The 25,970-nt window shown below is 35.1% G+C and overlaps 2 protein-coding genes across 2 annotated transcripts; one reads left to right on the top strand and one right to left on the bottom strand.

Annotated features, from left to right (window-relative positions):
- Positions 1-694: 694 nt before the first annotated feature.
- Positions 695-9,069, bottom strand: LOC133195488 (caspase-3-like). Its single transcript, XM_061331342.1, has 5 exons — positions 9,018-9,069; positions 6,354-6,668; positions 4,879-5,096; positions 2,632-2,755; positions 695-1,166 (listed from the first exon to the last, which is right to left on the bottom strand). Exons 2-5 carry the CDS (start codon positions 6,649-6,651, stop codon positions 850-852), a joined length of 957 nt encoding a protein of 318 aa, XP_061187326.1. The 5' UTR covers positions 6,652-6,668; positions 9,018-9,069; the 3' UTR covers positions 695-849.
- Positions 9,070-9,689: 620 nt separating this feature from the next.
- LOC133194353 (vezatin-like) lies at positions 9,690-24,113 on the top strand. The gene is made up of 13 exons (XM_061330331.1): positions 9,690-9,749; positions 10,810-10,938; positions 11,077-11,175; positions 12,385-12,530; positions 13,181-13,474; positions 16,583-16,732; positions 18,878-19,028; positions 19,298-19,373; positions 19,585-19,795; positions 20,000-20,190; positions 22,231-22,334; positions 22,688-22,768; positions 23,122-24,113. Exons 1-13 carry the CDS (start codon positions 9,705-9,707, stop codon positions 23,827-23,829), a joined length of 2,385 nt encoding a protein of 794 aa, XP_061186315.1. The 5' UTR covers positions 9,690-9,704; the 3' UTR covers positions 23,830-24,113.
- Positions 24,114-25,970: the final 1,857 nt, after the last annotated feature.

Below are 25,970 nucleotides of genomic sequence, written 5' to 3'. Positions count from 1 at the left end.
AAATTTGGAAGAGTTACCCTCATCTTCATAACTATGGACTTCAAAGAATTAACACTTTTCCACTATATTATCAAAAGCCCCCCCCCCCCCCCCCTCGTTATGCCAGAACCCCTGATCCTAGGACCACAAGATTTAAAAATTCTGTTCGAAGCTCCCATTTTCATCATAGCTAAGCAATTTATTTATCAGCTCAACGCTAAGGAGCAGACAGGAATAAATAGTGATTAATTAATAGAATTAATGCTTTTTCACTATATAATCAATAGAGCCCCCCCCCCTCCTCAGGAACCCCAAAAACTGAGGCCATATATTTAAAAATTTTGGAAGAGGCATCCTTGCCTATCATAATCATGCACTTAGTTTGTTTAAATAATCTCCAGTAGCAGAGAAGATTTTCAAAGAATCAATGCATTTTCACTATATAATCAATAGAGCCCCACCCTAACACCAGAACCCCTGACCCTGGGGCCATGAAATTCACAATTTTTGAAAAGGCATCCTTATGCATCATAACCATGCACTTAGTTTGTTTAAATAAGCCAAAGCCTTGGCTCAGGTGACCTAACAAAGGGGATCTCGATGTAATAAAGAGAGTTTGGGTATTGTTGAAATGTGATTGCTATAGTCTGTTTTAAGTTCTTGTATCATTTGGCACTTGTCAGTATACATGTAGTATTTACGCCATTAGCTGCTCTGTTTGTCATGGTATATATAATCTATATATGGTATATAATCTATATAACAGTATAAAATTATAAGTTTATGGTGTCTTAAACACAGGTTTCTTAGTAAGTTGATCCATACACACTGGAAATTCTGGGAGTACATGTATTATATTCCAGGGTTTGCTTATCTTGTCTTTAGCACCAGTTTCTTAGTCAGCTGGTCTATACATACAGGGACCTCTGGAGGTTCAATATTCCACGGTTTGTTTCTTTCATCAGATTTATAATGTTCCTTCTCAATAAAGTCATCTAGTGACCTATTTACATTCAGGATAAGATCGGTCAGTTCAAACTCTTCCCTGTGGTCAGTGAGAGCCGTGACCTCCTTATAGAGGGCGTACACGAACTGGCAGGCTGACTGACCATCAGTATTTCCTATGTGGTCAATGTTCTCTCCTAGGCCTCTCTTTGTTTCTGGTTTCATTCTGTCAGTATATCCACCTGAAAGAAATTACAATTTTTATTTATTAAATTATTGAACATTATTTACAATTCTCTTCTTTCCTAATGTTTAATATTCTTGTCTTAATATCAGTTCATTGTTATGTCTGTCCTTGCAATCAGTCCAACTACAGATTACATTAGAGTTAAGGTTGTGCAGTCATCAATTAGTCCAACTACATAACTCATAATAGTTAAGGTTGTGCAGTCATCAATTAGTCCAACAACATAACACATTAGAGTTAAGGTTGTGCAGTCGTCAATTAGTCCAACTACATAACACATTAGAATTAGGGTTGTGCAGTCATCAATTAGTCCAACAACATAACACATTAGAGTTAAGGTTGTGCAGTCATCAATTAGTCCAACAACATAACACATTAGAATTAGGGTTGTGCAGTCGTCAATTAGTCCAACTACATAACACATTAGAATTAGGGTTGTGCAGTCATCAATTAGTCCAACAACATAACACATAAGAATTAAGGTTGTGCAGTCATCAATTAGTCCAACGACATAACACATTAGAATTAAGGTTGTGCAGTCATCAATTAGTCCAACAACATAACACATTAGAATTAAGGTTGTGCAGTCGTCAATTAGTCCAACTATATAACACATTAGAGTTAAGCATTTGTCAATCAACGAACTTTCATCCCGTAATTCTAGACATATTCTATAACCAACCTGTATATCTTATCCACCTCCTTACCCTTTATAGTCATCTCTACAGAAGTTCAAGGTCACTGCACATCCATTGACCAGTGGCACTCTGTGAGTGAAGTATAAGCCACATTGGACCAAGGGGAGAGAAGATATGCTCTGGACAAGAATTTTTCACACAATTCTTCTATGACCTTAACCTTAGACCTAGAAACATAGTTCAAAGTCACTGCACATTCTTTACCCAAAGACACTCTGTGGGTGAAGTATGAGCCAGATTGGGCCAAGGAGAGAGAAGATATGCTCCGGACAAGAGATCTCGGACAGACAGATGGACGGACCGACTGATGGACAGACTGATCACTATAGGGCGCCCGCAGAGCAGGGCCCTAATAATTAATTGAAGAACATGGGAGAAAGTAGATTACCATTTATGTTTATTTGTTAAGAAAATTCCTCAGTTTACTTTACTTTGTCTAATTTTATTGTTTGTATTGTCACAAAAGCAACTGAGCGTACGTATTATAAATTTTTACTTGTAAATTTGATTTGGCGGTGAGGAAGCAGCATATGCGGTTCAACACCATGACAGAAGCCGGCTATTGCTCTATGAGCAACGAGCCTGGCTAAAAATGATAGACAGAATTACGAACCTTGGAATAGTCTACATAAGTATAATGTTTTACTGTAGTCAGATCAAAACTGAAGGAGAAAGAAATCGACACAATAGAATGATGGATAAGTATGTCTGCTTCTATTCTGTATTCAGGGTAGTATCCCCCCCCCCCCACCCCAATCTTACCTGACACAATGGAGTGATAGATGAGTATATCTGCTTCTATTGGGGTCCTCTGTATTTTGGGCAGTAGTTCTCCCTCCCTAAAAAACAGTGATCTATCCTTCTGGTCAAGGTTAGGGTTACAAGTCTGTACATACAAAACAAAGAAAATCAAAGATTAACAAGCTCACCTCAAAAAATTTTATCTTTAAGTTAAGCAAAGTCTCACATCAAATTAATGTTCGCTAAATATCAACTAATCAAATGTTCTTGTTGGTGTGTTTCCTTAGATACAAATCCCAAATCTCTGACCCTTCAATCACCCTGGAAATGTTAAGTCAGACCAGGCATACAAGGTATGTCTGACAGTGTATGTCCTTATATGTATCATCCATGCACCGTTAAGTCTCCTAAAGATTTATAGTTATTTGGGAATGGATCTGCTCCAAAAACTAGGGTTGTGTCAATATATTGATATGTACTGATATTCAAAAATGTATCGTCATAAAAAAAATAACTTCCAGTACATATCAGGAAGGCAGTTTCTCTTATAATTCTGTGAAAAAGTTGGGAATTTCAATCACCAAAGATTCTATTTAACTGTTTTGAATTAAGGTATGTCACTCTTCAGCTTTTGAGAAAAGTTTGGCCAGGACCTCTTAACTTCAAAATTATTTATTATTGTAGTTTACTATGCTGAATTAGCATTGTCACCTGCCCAAAAGCAGTGAAATCCAGTATTGTTATAAATGCAACAAACGAAAACAGAAGAGGACTTGGAAATGGAGATTGAATATCATTATTAAGTAAAAAGATGTGTAATGAAGTGAGTATATGTTTTGCTTTTTTCCATTTTGTGACTTACTATTTCAGACCGGCGAATATCGCATCGGACCAGCTTATTTTGTCTTCTAGCCGGTCCGAATTTTTGGCTATCTGAAAAAGTTCTCCACAGCTCTGTGCTGGTTTTACAGTCATTAAAAGGTTGAAGTGTATTTTGTAATTGTAGTGAGACAAGAGCTTCAACATATATGGGTTATAAAACACTCAGTTTTCATCAAATTTATGCATTAATTTTTTGATAGAATTGTTTGAGAATCCAATATATCCCATATTGCTTTATAAAATATTGTATCATATCAGAATTTCTTGCTCAATACACAGCCCTACCAAAAACCCTAGCCTGGTTGCTCATCCGGAAAATGTAGGTCAGATCCAGCACTAGGTGGTGTCCGCTGAATCATTACAGTTACTACGACAACTAGTTATAGCAAAGGCTGTCACTACAACCTCCATCTTAAAATGCTGTGTTTTATGAAATTTGGATGAAAAAGAAAAATTTAAGCAGTCCATTTTGTAAATGTGTCCTAAGGGGTCAGATACTCAGAAGATGTACACACAAAACATAGTCAAAGGCGGATCTAGCACCAGCGCGCCGGGCGTGCCCCCCCCCCCCCCTCGTTTGAATTTTTTGTATGCAGAACTTACATGTTCATTATCCTAAAATCAACAAAAAAAAAACACCTCTTATTTGTAAGAATTCATCGCCCCAGACCCCCATTTATGAAATTCCTGGATCCACCACTCAGGTAGATAACAGTAGAGACATAAATAAGAGATTTGTAACTCCACCATTAACATGTTTGTTTACTGAAATGTGTGACAGTCCTGGTATTATCCTAGGAATAACTTTTTTTGGTCTTGTATTTCTATCACAAGTGTAATAATATTAATTCTATTATATATGGGTGTATGATTTGAAAAGTTTATTGAATTTTAAAATCAAACTAGGCAAATTAAAGAGGTCAATGATCAAAAGTCGGCAAAATTGCAGCGATATGGCCAAACAAGAGTGACCTGTTGCAATTTCAGATTTCTCCTTTGTTATTGTTTTAGATCCTGAATAATTTGTTAATATAAATTAAAAATTTTTACTCTATTATATCTGATAATTTTAAAATTTTATGTGATTTAAGTTGCATGAGATTTGTAAAAAGTAAACAATAGGGACCGAGAGATCACACGAGACATTGAATATTTGCGTACCTCTGTTATTTATGTCTCTGATAACAGCTTAAACAAAGAAATCCACAAAATCATTATACGACTGGATCCATCACATGCTGGATGAGGAATGTGACTCAGGTAAGCACTGAGGCCCATGAGCCTATGGCGATTTACACTTTGCTTCCTGCATGTATGTCAAATTTTCCTAATAACAAATGATCTCCAGAATTTCCATGCTCTCAAAAATTGGTCAGGAATAATTACCTGTATAAGAAAAATTTTTGGTTTCAGGATCAAATTTGGGCAGTAGTTTCCTTTGAAATACGACAGCAGATCATTGACAGAGAATTTTGGAGGTTTTCGACTTCGCTGTTTATATCCATCTATTGGATCATTGGGTAAATAGAAATACCCCGACTCTCCAAACGCCAGCACCACACATAGGAACACCTCTGCATTTTTGGTGATCTCTTCATTACTGGCTAAAAGAAATTAAAGTCAAAATTAAGAAACATAGGTAATCAAAGATTACGAAGCTCACCTCGACGAATGTTATCTACATGTAAGGCAAATTTCACATCATATTTTTTTTCTAGGGTACATCCCAAGATCAATATCCATGCAAGTTTGATTTAATTATAGACCTGCTCAAAAAACTTTTGACCTGTTTAGTAATCAAGAAAATTTTGGTCAGTTCCAACATCCAAAGCAAGTCTGGAAGTTTTCATCCTTAGATGCACCATCTATGCAAGTTTATTCATAACAGGCCATAATATTATATAGCTACTCCAAAAAAATTACCCTGGTCACTCATCTGGAAAATGTACGTCAGATTCAGAATCCAAGGCAAGTCTGGAAGTGTCCATCCCTAGATACATCATCCACGCTAATTTGGTTAAAATATGGCTAAAATTCACTCATGTGGAAAATCTAGGTCAGATCCAGCATTCGAAGCAGGTTGGTTAGTGTACATCCCTAGATGCATCATCCATGAAAGTTTGGTTCAGGTAGGGCTTATATTTACTTGGGAACGAGACTACTCCTAAATCTAAACCTGGACTCACATGTGGAAAATCTACGTCAGATCCAGCATCCGAAGCAAGTGTGGTAGTGTCCATCCCTGGATGCATCATCCATGCAAGTTTGGTCGAGGTAGGGCTTATAGTTACTTGGGAATGGACCTGCTCCTAAAACTTTAACCTGGTCACTCATCTGGAAAATCTAGGTCAGATCCAGCATCCGCAGCAAGTGTGGTAGTGTCCATCCCTAGATGCATCATCCATGCAAGTTTGATCCAGGTAGGGCTTATAGTTACTTAGGAATGGACCTGCTCCTAAAACTTTAACCTGGTCACTCATCTGGAAAATCTAGGTAAGATCCAGCATCCGAAGCAAGTTTGGTAGTGTCCATCCCTAGATGCATCATCCATGCAAGTTTGGTCCAGGTAGGGCTTATAGGTACTTGGGAATGGGACTTGCTCCTAAAACTTTAACCTGGGACGCCGACGCTAACGCTGATGCCGACGGTATAGCATAAGCTCATCTCGACTTCGTTGAGGTGAGCTAAAAAACCATTATAAAGCAAAAAAACAAAAAACAAAAAAAAAAAACAATGTAATGATGAATTTTGCACATACATGTAGATCTGCATTGATTGTTAACAGAAATTTGAAATAGCTTACTAGTAACTACTCAAAATACTACACAGATATTATGAAACACAGAGCCTCGAACATTTACCAATGTTACTCAGTTCCTTTCTAAGGTTGTCCATGGAGTACAAAGGATCATGTTCTTTCTCAGAATTCGTATCACTAATTATGTAAGGATCCGGGTGAAATCCTGGTAATTTTTTGAACGTCTCCTTTAGAAGGTCAACGTCCCTGGAAGCCGAGGGTCTCTCATGACTGAACAGGCCAAAGTGGGTTTTTCTGATGTCCAGGATTACAGGTCGACAGATGGTACCATTTCTACCAGGGGTTGTTTTATATGTTTTGGACTCATATCTTTCTTCAGAAATTTTTACTATGGCAGACATGCTAATAAAATCTGTATCTGCAAAAAAACAAAGATTAATTTGTTTTTGCATTACTCAGTTCGATTAATATTTTTATTTAATGCCAATAAAAGTGCTCCAAAATAGAAAGAAATGTGCCCTTTAATATTTAAGTCAAAGTGTTCCATACAATAACATTTTGTCACAGAGCCACTAAGCAGAATGTTACAGTCTAGTAAATTAACCAAGAATAGTCAAATATTCAAAACAAAATCATCTTAATTTTTTAAATGCTCCTAAGATACACATTAAAAGTGACAGAATTCTAATGTCCACGTCGCCACATAGCTATTCTAATGTCCACATCGCCACAGAGCCATTCAAATGTCCACGTCGTCACAAAGCCATTCTAATGTCCACATCATCACAAAGCCATTCTAATGTCCACGTCGTTGCAGAGCCATTCTAATATCCATGTCGTCACAAAGCCATTCTAATGTCCATGTCGTCACAGAGCCATTCTAATGTCCACGTCATCACAAAGCCATTCTAATGTCCACTTCATCACAGAGCCATTCTAATGTCCACGTCATCACAAAGCCATTCTAATGTCCACATCGTCACATAGCCATTCTAATGTCCACGTCATCACAGAGCCATTCTAATGTCCACATCGTCACAAAGCCATTCTAATGTCCACATCGTCACAGAGCCATTCTAATGTCCACGTCATCACAAAGCCATTCTAATGTCCACATCGTCACAAAGCCATTCTAATGTCCATTTCATCACAGAGCCATATTCTAATGTCCACGTCGTCACAAAGCCATTCCCTACATGTTAAAACCACAGAAATCTAATGTCCATGTCTTCACAAAGCCATTCCCTTACTAAAAGCCTAGAAATATGGCTAAAATATTGCTGACTCGGCATTAAGCAATAATCAATCAGTACATGCACAGAATTAGTTGAAAGGCCTCGTTATTTTGGTTAAAGTGCCAACAAAAAGTATTTGAAAACAAATTAACTTGATCTGCTAAGTACATGTATATTATTTAATTATCAAATATGGATGAAAAGACCCCATTATTTTTGTTCAAAGCACAGTGATGTAAATGTAAGAAAATAGGGAAAAGCAATTTCAATCAAGTAACTATAAATTTCATTCCCTATCTTGAACAATAATTTTGTAAGTTTCTTTACTCTTTATTTCAGCACATAATTGTTTTTGAAATGGATACTTATTGTTTGTTTTGGGGTTAATTAATGATGGAGTACAATTTGTATACATTTTGGGGTGCTTAAGCCCAAAATTAGCAGGCATTATATAAAATTGAAATTGGACGATATCAAAAAATACCTAAAGATGAACGAATTTGTTCCCTTTGTGATCACAAGGAGATTCAGGATGAAATTCATTTTCGATCTCCTTGTATGTCCTCATTTTAGTGTACAAAGACTTGAACTCATAAATATTCGTAATAATAAATGTAAAAATTTTCAGTCTCTATCATATGATAATCAATTTCATTGGCTCATGACTAATGAAGACCCTGAGATCCTAAGATCTCTTGCTAGATTCCTTGATAATCTACCTTAACTGAAAAATTTAAATATATTTGGGGATGTATATACATGTAGGAATGGCAATATATCATCTCTTCTGTTCTTTGATATGAATATACAGCCTGTATGTATCTTTCCAGTTACTTGACTATATATTATTATTATATTACAATATGTATACTCGTATATATCTCTTGTAGATGCATTTATCAATGATTATACAATTAAGCACTGCTCATTATATTTAAGATCATGTTTGTTCTATCATTTGGATCTTCCTCCTTCTTTGTTTCATGTTTGTAAATCTTTTTTGCTCCTCCGGGGGCCCAAATTGGACCAATAAATCTTGTAAATCTTGTATAAATAAAACTTTGGAACAGTCTTAAAGATATTTTTTCCGTATGTTAGGGGATGCTATGAGCCGATGACCAAATTCGGAGTTGGTTTCCTGGAAAATATTTTCCAATAATTTTGATTCAGAACTTTTTTGTCAAGGGGTTGCTTCTTAATATTCCAACATTGGGGGGCTTTGTTAATAATTGTCCCACTATAATACTGAGCTCTTTTCTGAAGCACTTTGATAAACTTTGGGTGCTTTAACTAATGCATGTATTTATATGTAAACATGTAAATCCTTCTCACTTTAGAATCCATTAATATTACAATAGAGCCATTCATTGTCTAGATTTTATTTCAACATCAAAAAGTAAGAAAATAGTATTGTGAGAAAAATAACGATAAAGTTCAAGCGCAAACAAAAATTACGAAAAAAAATTTATTCATGTCTTTGGTTCAACTGATTTCATGTAGATACATCTAGATTATGCATATACGTATCTTACCTGTCTTGTGCCTGTAAACAGGTAAACAGAGCCCTGGCCTCTGCTAAAAACAGCACTGAACAGTTGCCTAGATCTTTCTGTACAGTATAAAGTGATTTTTTTTATTGCAATTTTAATTTTTTCTTCATATTTCAAACTTTGAATATTAAAACTTTTCTGAGTTATTGTAACGTACCATAGGCACTCCCCATCTTAATTGTTAAAAATATATATAGATCTACCATGTCTACTATACTATAATTAAACATAATAGGGTCTAGCTCTAAGTCAGAAAGTGCCCCTAAGCGGAATCCAACATGGGGGCTAGTTTCATGCCTTGTTATGTTTATAGTATAGTAGATATATATTTTTTAACAATTAAGCTGGGGAGTGCCTATGTTACGTACCTGAATGATCCCATGATAATTTTAAACTTTCGTTTTATCACACTACTTTCGTTTTCGTTTCCTTTCATTTTTACCCGTTCCACAGGAACAAAGATTGTCAGCTTATTCTTACACCTAAAGCATGTAATAATTCTAGACTATATATAAGTCATCAGATCATGAAAATTATGGAATTTATTTCACTTTTACATTTTAAGTATTTTTCCTCCAGATTTATTTTGGCGCCAAATGTCTTAATCACTGAAACGCTTATTCAGATTGCTACGAACGGAAGGATGTTGGGGCGCTTAACAAACATTGAATGGAAAACATGGAATGCGATACTGATGAAGATGTTTTGTTCGAGGTATCTTTAATTTTTACGAATTTTCTGAATAGTTTAGTGCATGGTTAAGCTGTATAGTTTGAGATCTTTCAAGAAGCAAGTGTTCAGTTACCAATCAATTGCCAGCCCAGAACTTTTCAGTCTTTTGGAACTTTCATCTGTTCGTGGTAGTCTGTGGAAATGAGACAAATTTTGAAAGGAATTTTTCTTTTTATGCATAGTTTTTAGAAAGTAGAAAACTTTCATGTCGCTAAAATGCAACTTTTTCTGCATATTGACAACCACAATAAATAAATAAAAACACACACACACACAAAGCACCTTGAAAAAAATTAAAATATTTAATTCAAGCTGTTTAATTTCCAGCTAAATATAAGGTACTGTGTATCTCCATAAGGAGACTGGACCAAAGACTGTGGAAGTAGATTCCATTGTGTAATTAATGGAATTATTATAAAAAATCAATATCAAAGCAAGCAATCTCACCATGTTTTGATTTGTCTCAACTGTGTACACTTTAACTCTTATTTTTTCCCATTCGAATCAGTTCATAAGAAGCAGCACATAAAATTACAGGGCCAACTGGTACTCTTGTTGTTAAAATAATCTAACTGTGTCTCGGGACAAGCCCTCACCACAGTTAGAATACGTCCCATGTACTTGCAATGTAGCGAATCGGAGTGGATCCACTCCGAAATGATTTTGAAGAATACAAAAGGAGTTGCACTGAAAATAACTACCAAATTAATCATAACAAACCATTTTGAGATTGTATATGCCTTTTAACATAAAAAATAATCTATATAAGTACGAAAATTCAACTCATTTTCTCAACGTTATTTCCTCGCTTAAAATTTAACACCATGATGACATTCGGAACTCTCTGGATTGTTCATAGAAAATGCACAGAGTTTGAGTTATTGCCCATGTTTATTTTGCAACATTGCCAATACACGGAACGAATTCTATCATTAAACCGGGTCCATAGGACAATATCATTTTAACGATAGAACGTTCTATCTAGTACTCTTGAATCAACTTTAAATCTTGATTTATTTAAATGTTGCGTTATATTTTACAGAATTCTCCTCTCCACCAACATCTTGTTGAAACAGGAGTAGAGAACCTGACCACCGAGAAAATCGTAGCTAGCAACACAGAAAGAGAGAGGAAAAACAGAGGAAACGTGCTCTCACTTCAGAGAGGAGCAGTGAGCAATACTTGATTAGATCTTAAATTTATATATAAATTTATACATGTTAATAAATCCAATATGATCATGAAATGAAACTACATACATGTGTTTGTGAAATTTTATCCCTTTTGTACTCATGGTATTTCTTTTCAGATTAAATCAAGTGCAGTAAATAAATGTTTCCAATGTTTCCTAAATCTTGCTACACTTTTATTCGGAATAAACAGAGTTAAGGTGGAAGTCAATCAAATTGTAAGTAAAAAAGTAGTACTAACTCTAATTATATGAATTAATTAGGTTAACTTTTCATGTAGAACTGATTTTTTATTTTTTACATTTTTTTAATGCAATATGAAAATGTAAATGAATCTAAAACATATACAAATATACAGTAAAATGTCTAATCCAGACACCATTGGTTCCATAGATATTGGCCAGATAAAACAACATTCCAGATTAGACAACATTTTAAACAAATAAAATTTATTCCAGAGGTCATTAAATTGACATCATATTAGGCAACATCTCGGAATACAACATCTAGATTAAACAAGTTTCACTTTATGATTAATAATACCCGTAAATCTGGAAATTTTTACCGTAGATAAATTTTTAGCAAATTTGCGCATGCATTGCATTCGCAAAAATATATTTCTTAAAAATAAATCAACAACAAAAAATGAAAACAAAAAATATTTGCTATTTTTAACAAGATGAGCAGGTGTTCATAAGCAGTGGTCATATTAAGAAACCTCTTTATACTACAAGCTAATTACGTGTGATATTCCGTGCGTGAGAATGCCTTCACTACATTCAATATCGTCCCATGGTTTGACAGGCAGTATGTCTCTTTTAAATTATTTCTCTAAGAAAGAGAGGCCAGTTGTTTTATCTAAGAACAAACGTTTTTATCTGAAGGTTAGTTAAAGCTGACATCGTTTTATATATTTTATGTATATGCGTGATTTATTAAAATATTATGAAAAATTTAAATAGTTTAGATGTTTTATCTCTTCTAATATTTTTATCTGATTATTGAACATTGGCATGATTTAGTATTGTATGTACATGCATAATTTATTTTATGTACATGCGTAATTTATTGTATATACATGCGTAATTTATAATCCGATTATTGAATGTTAGCATCGTTTAATATTGTATGTACATGCGTAACACGTGCGTAACTTATAAACTGCTATGAAAATTTTCAGCGCTTTTTAATTTTAGCACCAATGTCAATTCGCAAAATTTTGAAACGTAAAAATTAATCAACATCTTTTTGACCCGGATTCGCAAAAATAAACCGACGTAAAAATTTCCAGATTTACAGTAATTAATTAATTATAATTATGGAGGATATTTGACCAGAGAATTCTTTGTTTATAGTTACCTCTTATGATTCAGTATTGTTCATGGAGCCTAGTGTCCAATCAGATTTAATTTTTTTTGTTATCTTAGAAACTGTTCTACAAAAGGAGAGTGCTGGACTCCTCTGTAAAATGTCGGGTTCTAGAAGAAGAGGACAAGAATTTCCTGGAACATTTCTCTGGACTGAATCAGGTTACTGATCCAGGGAAACAGGACCCAGCACTGGGATCTAAAATGTTTGTATCAGATACAGTTTGGTTCATAGATGGAGGTTTTCACCAAATTTAAATGAACATTCATGAACACACACATTGAAATGTACATGCATGTACATCCTTGATTTTTCCCATGAAATTCTTCATCAACAATGCATCAACATTCCAGGTTTTATTTTCGTCAACATCTAAATGTACATTAAGATACATCCTTGTGTTACTGTGTCACAGCATTTAAATGTACATGCAAGATCATCTGACAAAAAATTTTCTTTAACATCTAAATTTATGTGCATTAACATCTAAAACTCAGCTCCAAGACATCTTAGTGTATATAAATGAACATCCTAACGTCCATCCCCAACCAATATGTAAAGGTACATTCATTTACATCTAAGCTCTGTCATCAAATATTCATCATCCAAGAAAAATATTTATCATAAATGGTAAACCCTTCATCAGTCACTTCAATTTTTTATGAGATATCTAAGAAACATGCAAACACAAAAAAAAGCTTTTATGTAAAAATGTATTAAAACTTCTTAAAGTATACAGTGTAATTTATTTTGATAATGATTAGATCACATTTCTACATTAATATTTTTTGTTCTGCATTTGTAAAAGTTTCAGTAAAAAAAATAATCAGTAAGTTTGCACTTTCTTTTTTCCAGAAACTTGATGTTATGCATTCCTCTCCTTTCATCGTACTTCTTTGGGAGATTGATGTGGCCCGATTACTCCTTCCAATACAAACAAATCACTGATGCCATGTCAATCATAACCTCTGTGTACTTCCTGTATTTAATTGGGAAGGCCCTCTACTTGGCATGGTGTAAGTGGACTTTAGAGAGACTGGACCAGGAGGTGACCCAGCTGTTAACTTGTGGGGAGGAGTTCTTCAGAGGGACTGGAAAGTGTCTGAGACTGATCCAGGAATCAGAGCTGGTAGCCAGGGGCTTCACTCTGTAAGAGATTTCATCCAATTATGGTGTATCTGGTCCTTAGACAATGATTGCCTTTCAACATTTCACCCTGTGGAACATATTTTAAAAAGATTTAAAGATTTAATTGAACCTTCCCATTTTTGAGAAAAAAAATAGTTGTTTTTGGAGCCAGATACATGTGATTTCACGGGTGCCTTAGCCCCAAATAATTTACATGATTTATTTTTAGTAATCTAATGAAGAAACATAGAAGTGACTAGGAATAATCACAGTCAAGGAATTCTTACATCAGATGCCTGTATAATAGATATTAAGAGCCATTCTCTGTAATGACTTTAACTTTTATATAGGAGCTGTGGCACGCATAGTCTCAGAATTTCTCCAAACTCTCTATGATAAAAGTCTTTGATACCCTTAACTCAAATCAGGCAAATATGGGTTGCTACATGTCATGGTTACCATAGCAACATGTCCTAAAGTTTGAAAATTGGCATTTTTCAACATGTTCAGAGTCCCACAGTTAACATTTGCAGCAAAGCAAACAAGTGGCAATGACTGTTTCTGAAAGTTGAAGGCCTGATGTCTTAAATGCATGATAAACATGTTTGGTAAATCAACTATTACATACGTTACTATGGAAACAAAGTATTCAAAAGTAATAATTTTGTTCTTTTAATTTTATAAAGTCATACACTTAAGAATAAAAACAATTATAGGTTGAAATGCAAGCAAATAATAGACAAGAGATCCATGTAACATATACCAAGGACGAAATATGATATTTCTTATAGGTTGGCAATGGTTGCCATGGTTTTAATATCACAAAGGGATTTTAAATTTACTCTCTTTGTGTTTTAATCTTATCCTATCTTTTTAAAAAGCATATTTCTATTTTAACTGATGATCAATTTTTAAAGGCGTTGGTGTCACCCTAATTTTCACATTTCAAAAAATTCAAATTCGGTTCTTTAAATAGAGCGTTGCTATGGAAATTAGCCGAAAAAATATGCATAAAAATCTGAAAAATATTTTGTTTCCTTGGATACGTACCCTTGTATGTAGATTCCCAAAACTTTTATGATTGATATACATGAACAACTAACCTGACTTTCAATTTTGACTACTTCCCAATCTCTAACTGGATGCAAAAAGCTGGCATATAGGATTTAATATTGATATAAAAGTAACAAAATCGAATATTTTCCCTTCTTGGTAACCATAGCAACAGTGTTGTATTTTTCAACAAACTTTATCAATATATGATATTCAGCTTTAGTTCTACGAGATAAGTACTATTCAAGGTGAGTAAAATAATATGTTTCTTGATTAAACGGTAAGTAAATTCCTAAAGCAGCACAAAAATATCACTTTAAACAACTGGTACGTTGTTTCCATGGTTACACTGCAAAGTAAGAATTAATCCCAATTTTTCTTATGTTGTCAGTGTTGCAAGGTCCTAAGGATGTATATGTGTCAGTCATGAATTTTATTGTATTTCCTCAAGATAGTAGCATTAACCCAATCTTAGCAACAGATTTTGCATGGTTACACTGTGTTACCATGGCAACCATGAAAGTTATTTTTAGAATAATATTGCCAATACCTAATTACTTAAGGTCAAATAGTTTTATTGTTTTTCTTTGGTTGTTGATTGAGTTTGATCATGTAACATCTATAATTAGTGAATAATGAGCGTTTTTCATCATTTTTCAGCATCTAAAATGTATTCCAAATGTACCTATGGTTACCACTTACTTAGAGATAAATTCTAAATAGTTTCTTTATAGCATAAATGGCAACAAGGTGTCATGTTTTTGTGAGAATGGTTTGTTTGTTTTTCTTAGTCTTTATTAAGGCTTAATAAAGATTCAAAGAATCTGAAAATCTCCATTTTTTCAACTTTTCTGGCTGTTACCATGGCAACCAAGACACATAGCAACAAAATTTCGTTTGATATATGTTTCTGATGTCAAGTTGTAATAATGGGCAAAGTTTTATCAAAATCGGTGACCATGCGTGGCAAAGAAGTTTAAGTGGTTACAGAGAATCGCTATTAAGGTAGAACCTATGTCGGAAAAGTCTTTGTCACAAGATTTTCAAACTTTTCAAAATGATAAATTAGCTCTCGCTTATCAATCAGTTAAAAATATATGGTATGTTTCTTCGTTATTAAATGTAGTGCAGTCTGTGCAACTTGGAAGGATAATTTTACACAGCGACTACATATTTTCAGCCATTTTTAGGGGTACTGGTCATAAGGAGAATATAATAAATCACAAAAATACTTCTTCAAACATCGTCGTTTATAGACTTTATTAACTGAACCAAATTTAGCAATATTATTCAAGAATAAATTCTTTTTTATTCAATTGACATAAAAGATTAAGTCCACATTTCAACGAATATAGGCAAATGTGCTCAATATTTTTTGAGTCAATTTACCACCTAAATTTGTAAATATTTTTCTAAAGTCTTTGTCAGAATGTTTTCAATCTTTAATATGATGAAGAACACACCCAAATAATTACAAAAAGTGATTAAAATATATACCTTTCCCCGCAAACGAATGAGAACACTCTATTTATCCATACTTCTTTTGTTGACCTTTTTGCACTTACACAGGATTTAATTATTAAATTACTGTTTTGGGGTTACGTTCAGATTTACAATGTGAATATTTATCAAAAAATGTATTTTTTTATTTAAAAAGATATTTTCAGGAAACATTATTATTATACACCAACCATTATGAATAATTAACAAATAATTATGAAAGGGAATGCACGTCATTTCATGATAGACATTACAAAATTTACACACAATTTTTAACAGATCTTTGACTCAGACACTTTTCATCAAGATATTGTACTATTTAGATTTCTTAGGATTTTTGACTTCCTTCAAAATATTTGCATGTCATTCACATTATCACAGTTGTGTAACTTCATTACATGAGACGTTCTTGAAGAAAGTACGGGAAAAAGTAACATTAAATTAATTATGACGTCATAATGGATCTAGCACCAAAAAAGACAGTCTAAACTAATTTTCTCAGTATGACGTCATACGACGTAGGTTCTACGTTAATTACAATTACTCGGAGCAATGATATTTTATTTTATATTGAAGAATAAGCCAGAGAAGTCCCCTGTGTCGATTGGAACAGAATGGAATGCTGGGATACCAGAGACAGTGTCCACAACTGAGACATCAGCTGTTTATCATGTGTAGAGACTGTATGATAGCATCTAAGGACTGGACCAGTCAACTGGTCACTCAGTAAGTCATGTGTAGAGACTGTATGAAAGCATCTAAGGACTGGACCAGTCAACTGGTCACTCAGTAAGTCATGTGTAGAGACTGTATGAAAGCATCTAAGGACTGGACCAGTCAACTGGTCACTCAGTAAGTCATGTCTAGGGACTGTATGATAACTACTGAAGACTGGACTGGTCAGTTGGTCACTCAGTAATGTCTAGGGACTGTATGATAACTACTGAAGACTGGACTGGTCAGTTGGTCACTCAGTAAGTCATGTCTAGGGACTGTATGATAACTACTGAAGACTGGACTGGTCAGTTGGTCACTCAGTAATGTCTAGGGACTGTATGATAACTACTGAAGACTGGACTGGTCAGTTGGTCACTCAGTAATGTCTAGGGACTGTATGATAACTACTGAAGCCTGGACTGGTCAGTTGGTCACTCAGTAATGTCTAGGGACTGTATGATAACTACTGAAGACTGGACTGGTCAGTTGGTCACTCAGTAATGTCTAGGGACTGTATGATAACTACTAAAGCCTGGACTGGTCAGTTGGTCACTCAGTAATGTCTAGGGACTGTATGATAACTACTGAAGACTGGACTGGTCAGTTGGTCACTCAGTAATGTCTAGGGACTGTATGATAACTACTGAAGACTGGACTGGTCAGTTGGTCACTCAGTAATGTCTAGGGACTGTATGATAACTACTGAAGACTGGACTGGTCAGTTAGTGACAGGGTAAGTCTTAAGAAGCACTGAATGGTACTAATAAAAGTTTGCCTTGGTCAGCTTGTCACTCAGTAAGAAACTAAGTGTGGACAATATTTTAGCCAAAAGACACTTAACTGATCTGTCAGTTTAGTATTGTGTACTAGGGATATTGTCAGAAACCCAAGGTGAATCTGGCAAACATTTAGGGATATTGACTGTGGGTTTTTCAATGATGGGATTGGACTGTTACATTTGCTTTAAGATGTTTCTATTTATTCTCATTTTTTTTATTCAAAATTCAAAGTTGTTGCACTCCTGAATCTTTTTGCTCATATTTACATTGTACATGCCAAAAATAAAACATTTGTCATGATCTAAACAGATGCTAAAGGCAACCCTTAATATATTTTTCGTATGATTAATTTTAATACTGCCAGTATGCCTATTTTGTGAATTTTACTGAGGCAGGGGTCTGCGTGATGAATGGTTAAAGTGAATTTCTTCGTTATAACATATTCTCATCTACTTTAATATATTAGTAAAACAGAGAAGCTGAATAGAAAACTGACTTGAAATATTTGCTAGCCATTTGGGCTACTTAACCATGCAATGCAATGGGCCTACATCAAAATTTATTTGCCCATAAATTATTATAACTTTGATTTTTACAAATAAAAAAAAAACATTTTTCATTCATTTCTATCAGTTTTAACATTATGCATGGCTTATCTAAATCTGCAATTAAACTCTTCTGTTACAGGATCGATATGGTTATTCAATAATAGATATAGAGAACATGGCACATTTTCATTCACAAATAACAACAGTGGTTTATGGTTTCTTGTGTTTACAGACTCTGTCGATGCCACATTGTGGATGCTTAAATAGATGATCTTCTTACTAGTATTTATAAAGCACTTCACTGATTATGAAATTTTTCAAAAGAAAAATAAAAAAACATTCTGTCAAAATTGGAAAAGAAATATTTTCTAATTGCCAAGTGGGCAATTTGAATGTCATTTTAAGTTGCCCATGCATATGAAAAATTGGCAGCAAATGGAGAATGGCCGACTGGTAATTTCGAACCCTGGAAAATTGTAGGAAATTTTTGGAAGCAAATGATTTTCTTTTTTGCAAATTCATACAATTCAAATGAAGTGCAGGTTACAGCAAAATATTACTTATGTAGATGATGATACTGACTTAAATAAAAAAAAAAAAAAAAAAAAAAAAAAAAACTTACCCATTTTCATTTGAATAATGACTGTCTGTATCAGTGGTTGGTACTTTAGATTTCTCCTGTACCGATTTTTGCAGGCATGACTGCTCCTGTTTCTAAATGCATTTTACAGACACCCTTTACACTCAGATACCCTGACTGTAGATCATTACATTTTACAGACACCCTTTACCAGCAGATCCTGACTCTATATGATAACATTTTACAGACACCCTTTACCGGTGGATAGCTCCATTAATTTTCTGGCCCACATTCCTTTAGAAGAGTATGGTCCATGTTTGCAGGTGGAGGGGGACAACTCAGTGTCCCTGGCCCGCCTGGAGGAGGTGACAGATGGATTCTCTATATCAGCCATCAAGGTGTGTAGATGTTTTCAGCATCATAAGAAACAAACTGGATTTCTCTACAATATACCTCAGTATAATTCTACCAAGGGGAATGAGTACCCAAAAAATTGTCTAAAGTCATTTATGTAGGGTCAGTTTAGTACAAAGTTAAAGGAGTGAAAAAGTCTTTGTTCATTGGTATGTACTCATGCATATCTCTACTATTCATATAATCTTTGTATTAATGAAATATTTATTTTGTTGGTGTCTAACATATTTCAACATTCCTTTATTGATGACAGGGAATTAATCATGTCTGTAGGATGCAGTACTCGGAGTTCTGCAGGTGTGTCATTCTGCGTGTACTGCAGGCTGTAGGTAAGTTAACACACATCAGGTTACATACAGGAATATTTGTAATTAAAATCAAAGCTATATTTCATTTAGTATCTCATCTTTATTACAACCAAAAATTTCATTGTATTGAAAAAAAGTAATTGAATGTGGATAATTAAAAAAGATTGTAAACTTTTTGGGTGTTAAAAAAATCATAATAAATTTTTGATGGGGTTTACCTGCAAAAATTCAGATTCACCAAGTATCGCTGTTCACCCAGAGACACAAGGTATTCTGGAGAAGGTCCTGGGGTGGATCCAAAAACTGGGGACCCTTCACAGTTATTACAGCAGTGTGACAACTCTGTCAGATACACAACCGCAAAAATCTGACCTCAGTCAAATGAATGACCTTGACATAGCAGTCCACAGCCTTGACCTTCATTTACAGGCAGCCTTATTGAGGTATTAATGAATACCAGTCAGGGAGGATGGTAGTTAAACACTGGTGTAATTATGTGTATGTTTTAATACATGTATATGGTTCAGTAAAAAAAAATGAATTGTAATAAAGCAATGGTGAGAAATCGCATTCATCCCCAGAAACTACATTGACAAAATTTGAAGGAAATGACATTATTTATCTTAATTTTTTGCTTGACACCTCAGGGTCAGAAAACTGTCAGTCCTTATAAAGCATTCAGCCAATCAGAATACAGAGATTGAACAAGACACTATAAACAACCAATCACAAGAGGCTCTGTGGGATCAAATCAAACAGGAACTACTGGCGTGCAAAGGATGCTGGGAAGAGGGATTAGAACGGCTCAACAAGTTGTACAAAAACCATTCATGTCAGGGTATGTACTGTACAAAAACTAGCCATGTCAGGGTATGTATTGTACAAAAATCAGTCATGTCACGGTATGTACTGTACAAAAACCAGTCATGTCACGGTATGTACTGTACAAATACCAGTCATGGCAGGGTATGTACTGTACATAAACCAGTCATGTCAGGGTATGTACTGTACAAAAACCAGTCTTGTCAGGGTATGTACTATATGAAAATGAGTCATGTCAGAGTATGTACTGTACAAAAACCAGCCATGTCACGGTATGTACTGTACAAAAACCAGTCAGGTCAGGGTATGTACTGTACAAAAATCAGTCATATCAGGGTATGTACTATAGGAAAATGAGTCATGTCAGGGTATGTACTGTACAAAAACCAGTCATGTCAGGGTATTTACTGTACAAAAACCAGTCATGTCAGGGTATGTACAAAATACCAGTCATGTCAGAGTATGTACTGTACAAAAATGAGTCATGTCAGGGTATGTATACAATGACAGACAGTTGAAAGATTTTGGAAGTCCTTGTACATGTATATAGCTGAAAGTCTTCACTCTAGTCTAGATGAATGAATGAAATAATCCATAGTATTTTTAGCTCACCTGAGCTGAAAGCTCAAGTGAGCTTTTCTGATCACATTTTGTCCGGCGTCCGTCTGTCTGTCTGTAAACTTTTCACATTTTCGACTTCTTCTCAAGAACCACTGGGCCAATTTCAACCAAACTTGCCACAAAGTATCCTTGGGTGAAGGGGATTCAATTTTGTTCAAATGAAGGGCCATGCCCTCTTTCAAGGGGAGATAATTAAGAATTAGTGAAAAAATAAATGCATTATTTAAAAATCTTCTTCTCAAGAACCATAGGGCCAGGAAAGATGAAACTTCTGTGGAAGCATCTTCAGGTAGTGTACATTCAAGTTTGTTCAAATCATGACCCCCGGGGGTAGGGTGGGGCCACAGTGAAGGATCAAAGTTTTACATAGAGAAATATATAGGAAAAATCTTTAAAAATCTTCTTCTCAAGAAAAGCAAAGCCATGATGAGTCATATTTATATGGAAGCATCCTCAGGTAGTGTAGATTCAAGTTTGTTCAAATCATGACCCCCGGGGGTAGGGCAGGGCCACAATGGAGGATCAAAGTTTTACATAGAAATATATAGGAAAAATCTTTAAAAATCTTCTTCTCAAGAACAGCAAAGTCATGATGAGTCTTATTTATATGGAAGCATCCTCAGGTAGTGTAGATTCTAATTTGTTCAAATCATGACCCCCGGGGGTAGGGCGGGGCCGCAATGGAGGATCAAAGTTTTACATAGAAATATATAGGAAAAATCTTTAAAAATCTTCTTCTCAAGAACAGCAAAGCCATGATGAGTCTTATTTATATGGAAGCATCCTCAGGTAGTGTAGATTCAAATTTGTTCAAATCATGACCCCCGGGGGTAGGGCGGGGCTGCAATGGAGGATCAAAGTTTTACATAGAAATATAAAGGAAAATATCTTCTTCTGAAGAACTGCAAACCATGCTTAGTCATTTTGATATGGAAGCATCCTCAGGTAGTTTAGATTCAATTTTGTTCAAATGATGACCCCCAGGGGTAGGGTGGGGCCCAATGGGGGATGGAAAGTTTTACATAAGAACATATAGAAAAAATATTTCTTCTCAAGAACAGAAAAGCTATGTTTAGTCATATTGGTATGGAAGCATCCTCAGGTAGTGTAGATTCAAGTTTGTTCAAATGATGACCCCTGGGATAGGGAGGAGCCACCCCCCCCCCCCCCCCCCCCCCCCCCCCCCCCCCGTCTTTTCAATACTGAACTGATGTGTGCTTTTGCCTAGCCAGTGTGCTCAGGTGAGCGATGTGGCCCATGGGCCTCTTGTTAAGTGATGGGGGGAGGGCTCCCCCCTCCCCTCCACCCTTCTCTTTTCTTAAGTAAAAAAATGTTTTGCTCATTATTTAGTATGAAAATGTACATTAAAAGGCCGGTCCCTAGTTTTTAACTCTTAATTCTTATACATGCTGTGATGTTTTTTGTTGACTAGCAGAAAGGACTGAAGAGGTTCCCCCACAGACAGAACATACTCAAACCCCCATCCACGTACCCCCTGTGGACCTGTTTAACACCAGTCCTCCAATTATAGAGGATGAGGTAGGAATGTCAGAGATAATCAATTACTATTTGTGGTTCTTTAAAAAGCAATATCAATTTCTGTGCCCTTGTTAACAAAATTCTTTCATAGATCACACATTAATGTTATGGTGTACAGTCAAACCTCATTATACTGAACTTGATGGGAGCGAGGAAGAACTTTGAGATACCCACTTAGAGATAGTGAGAGTAAAATACTCAAGAAAAGTGGTTGAGACTTCCAACCCCCTTCGACATATCCATGGTATTGGAGATGGCTGTGTTCAAGATATTACATTTCACAAAATAAAATTTGTTGACAAAAATTTTGACTGTTTTGAAAAAGAAATATATGTATAGCATCCATGTTTCAGGTGTTTGAAGCCTACATTGATGAGGAAGCAGAAAATGACCCAGATTATAGCTGGGATGAGTATCTTACTCCAGAAGAAAAGGTAGCTTTTCCTCTATCAAGTTAATAAACTTCACATGTACAAAAACAACTTTATATTGAAGTTGTTTAACCCACAGGATGAATACCCAGTTGTGGCGTAATGTTTGCCACGTAAAAACTCAATTTAGCATTGTCATTGTAGAAGTGGTTGTTGATTGTTAAAGATGCTTTTGTTTCTATAAATGGCAGATGATCAGTTCATGCCAGAGTGTAAAAGACATTTTTCCTGTCAGGCACAAAGAAATGTATATGACCTGTATTAATATTACCTTCCATACGTGAACAACAAATTTAAATACTCTGACATCTAGAAAATTTTAAGAGACAAATTATCAGTCTTGTTGGATATTTCAGGAGAGGAAGAGGCAAGAGAAACAGGAAGCCCTGCGGTTACTGACCGAGCTTAAGTCGGTGATTTCTGTGAGGGCCCGGGAGATGGGGAGGAGGGAGAAAATAGCCCAGGAGAGAAAGTACGGCCACGCAACCACAGAGAATCACAGCGAGGGGATAGCCCAGGAAAGAAAGAATGGCCACACGACCACAGAGAATCACAGCGAGCAGAGGAAAGATGTGACAACAGAAGACCAGAAAGTACATGTAGGTCAGAAATTAATAGAGAGGATTTATGAAAATGAGGATAGTCATGAAGATACCAACTTGGATTTATCCTGCGTTTCTGGAAATGAAGGTGTTCCCATACATGAGGAGCTTTGTCATGAAGAAGATTTGAGTTGTGATGAGTGTAAATTAGCTGTTGAACAGTTAAAAAGTGTTGAGTCTGAAAGTGATTTAGACTGTGGACTAAACACAGACACTGAAAATGATAATCATTGTAAAGAAAGGATTTTCACAACAGGTTCAGAAGAATCTGTTGATTGTTCATTAGGAAGTTTTCCAAACTCTGTGCCAAGGATTGGAGTCTTAACAACACAGAGTCCAAACTTTCAGTTCTCCTCCAGTCTGGCTGCCATGGCAGTCGCTAGGTCACGTGACTTTGGGCTGACGGAGGACACGTTTGGTGACAGTGAGTCAGACTCAGAGATCCAGGTGACTGAGGACTAGTCCAACCAGGTGACTGAGGACTAGTCCATACATGTTGCGTTCACTTGACTCCGACTCAAATGCTCTGGTGACTGTTTTACAATAAATAATCACAACACAGAAGTACAAGTACCATTGGTTGTTTAAAATCTTTACTAGTCAGTAGAACTTGAGCATTTTGGGAATGTGCAATAAATGTTGATTTATACATATATGATTTTTTGTGACTGTGTGCTTTGTGTTTTATTATGTATATACTTTCCACAAAATTTTACTAATAAAGTAATTGTAATTAAAAAAAAAAACAGTTAAGCAAGAGCCTTTTCATGAATATTGATGAAGGAAATGCGTAGACAGTATACCGTACATGTATAGACACACATGTCCGCGGGAAATCAGAGATGACAAGGTATATTGCATTTTGACGACGATTATGTATAAAAGGATCATAATACATGTATCTGTCATTACAGAGTAGATGGTTAATACAATAAGTATCTTTAAACATTGGACATGTGCAGGCATTTTTCTTGTCACGAAAAATATAAACCCTTACTTAATAAATCACAAGGTATTAAGCAAGTGGTTGTACACCAAATGAGTTGCAGAGGGAATAATTAGGGCCCTGCAAGGATTTGCGGGTGCCCTATAGTAATCACTCTGTCTGTCTGTCATTCTTCCGTCCACAAATTTTCTGTTTTTTTTCTAATAACTTTTTTTAGGGTCGACCAATTAAGTTCAAATTTGGTATGTTGGTTGAATAGGCAGTAAGACATATTTTGGTGCAAAGTTTGGTTCTCTATGTCATCCGGTTTGGAGCTGGGGTGGGTGGGGTAGATTCCTTAACTTTATATAAGAGTGAATGGGCAAAGAGAGATAACTGCTGAGAATGTTCCTATTGTAAACTATGAAAGGCTGCAATGAGTCTCTTGGGATTAATTATCTTTCCTCTTGAAGAAAATCCAAAGCATTTATCTTTATATGCCACATTGAGATTAATTAACACCTCTGTCTGAAAATGAAGTTTGTTTTGAAGTTAAGGTCAATTCTGAATGATGTTTACATTCTCTGAAATGCTGATTTAAATAATGTTCATACTTTATTTTGGTAAAATACACGATGAGTTATGATTTTATTGAATTCTAAAAACAAGATATAGATAAAAATATCGTTTTTATTATTATTTTCTTTTCTCTTTTTTTTCTTTTTTTCTGCCTTATGTAAATTCAAGAATACTAATTATTTTAATTAACAGGTATTCAGATAATAACCTCATTCTATCATTGCTGAAAAAGTTCTCATTGTAAACTTAGAAGAAAAGGTTGAGAGAGCAGTATAATTAATCCCGTGGGTTTGATTATCTTGCTGGTTTGCAGAATATTTTAGAGGGTTAATCTTTCTGTCACTTTAAGATTAATTAACACCTTTGTCTGCAACTGATATTTGTTTTGGAGTTAGGGTCAACCCTGGATGATATTTGCATTCACTGAAGGCTGGCATTTTAGAAAACACATGCTTCATTCATTTTTAAATATACATTTAATTGAGTTATTATAGATATGATGTTTTTTACTGCCTTATGTAAATACAAGGATACTATTTACAGATTGTTGGATATTTAGCAGTTGCTATTGCTTATTCTTTATATATTTGAAATTTTTTTGGAATCAAGTAAAATTCTCATCCCCTAATCTGCACCCTTATATTTCTAACCCTTGGCGGGGCCCTTGCTGACTGGTCAGATTTCTAGTTTTTTTTGACCTGTCCATCAGTCAGTTCTGTTTTTGTCAGCGCAACTCCTCTGAAACCACTGTACAGAATTTCATGAAACTTTGTACACACATTTACTGTGTAGATGAGCATATTCACAGGAAATTTGCATCTTGGATGCTTTTTCACAAACATCTGTAAAAGTGAAGGGGGTGTTAATTATCTTGTATTAAATGTATAGCATTGCCATTCATTATGTGCAACATTGTCAACCAGTTTGGGAGCGTTGGGTATTTGAGCTTGCTCACTCTTTCTCTGTTTTTTGTGATGAGAATAAACAATATAATGCTTTGTTTCTTAATACAGGAATTAATGATTGAAACCATCGCAGTAAAAGACATAATCTGCTTAGGCTTGAAATTGTAGAATGATACCTGATTAAATGGTCTATA

This window comes from Saccostrea echinata, unplaced genomic scaffold (genome assembly GCF_033153115.1).
Source record: "Saccostrea echinata isolate AGI-Se365-2 ecotype Australia unplaced genomic scaffold, CSIRO_AGI_Sech_v1 ptg000029l, whole genome shotgun sequence".
In the NCBI taxonomy this organism is placed as follows: Eukaryota; Metazoa; Mollusca; class Bivalvia; order Ostreida; family Ostreidae; genus Saccostrea; species Saccostrea echinata.
The sequence above is the reverse complement of the archived record's forward strand: the minus strand, read 5'-3'. Positions and strand labels throughout refer to the sequence as shown.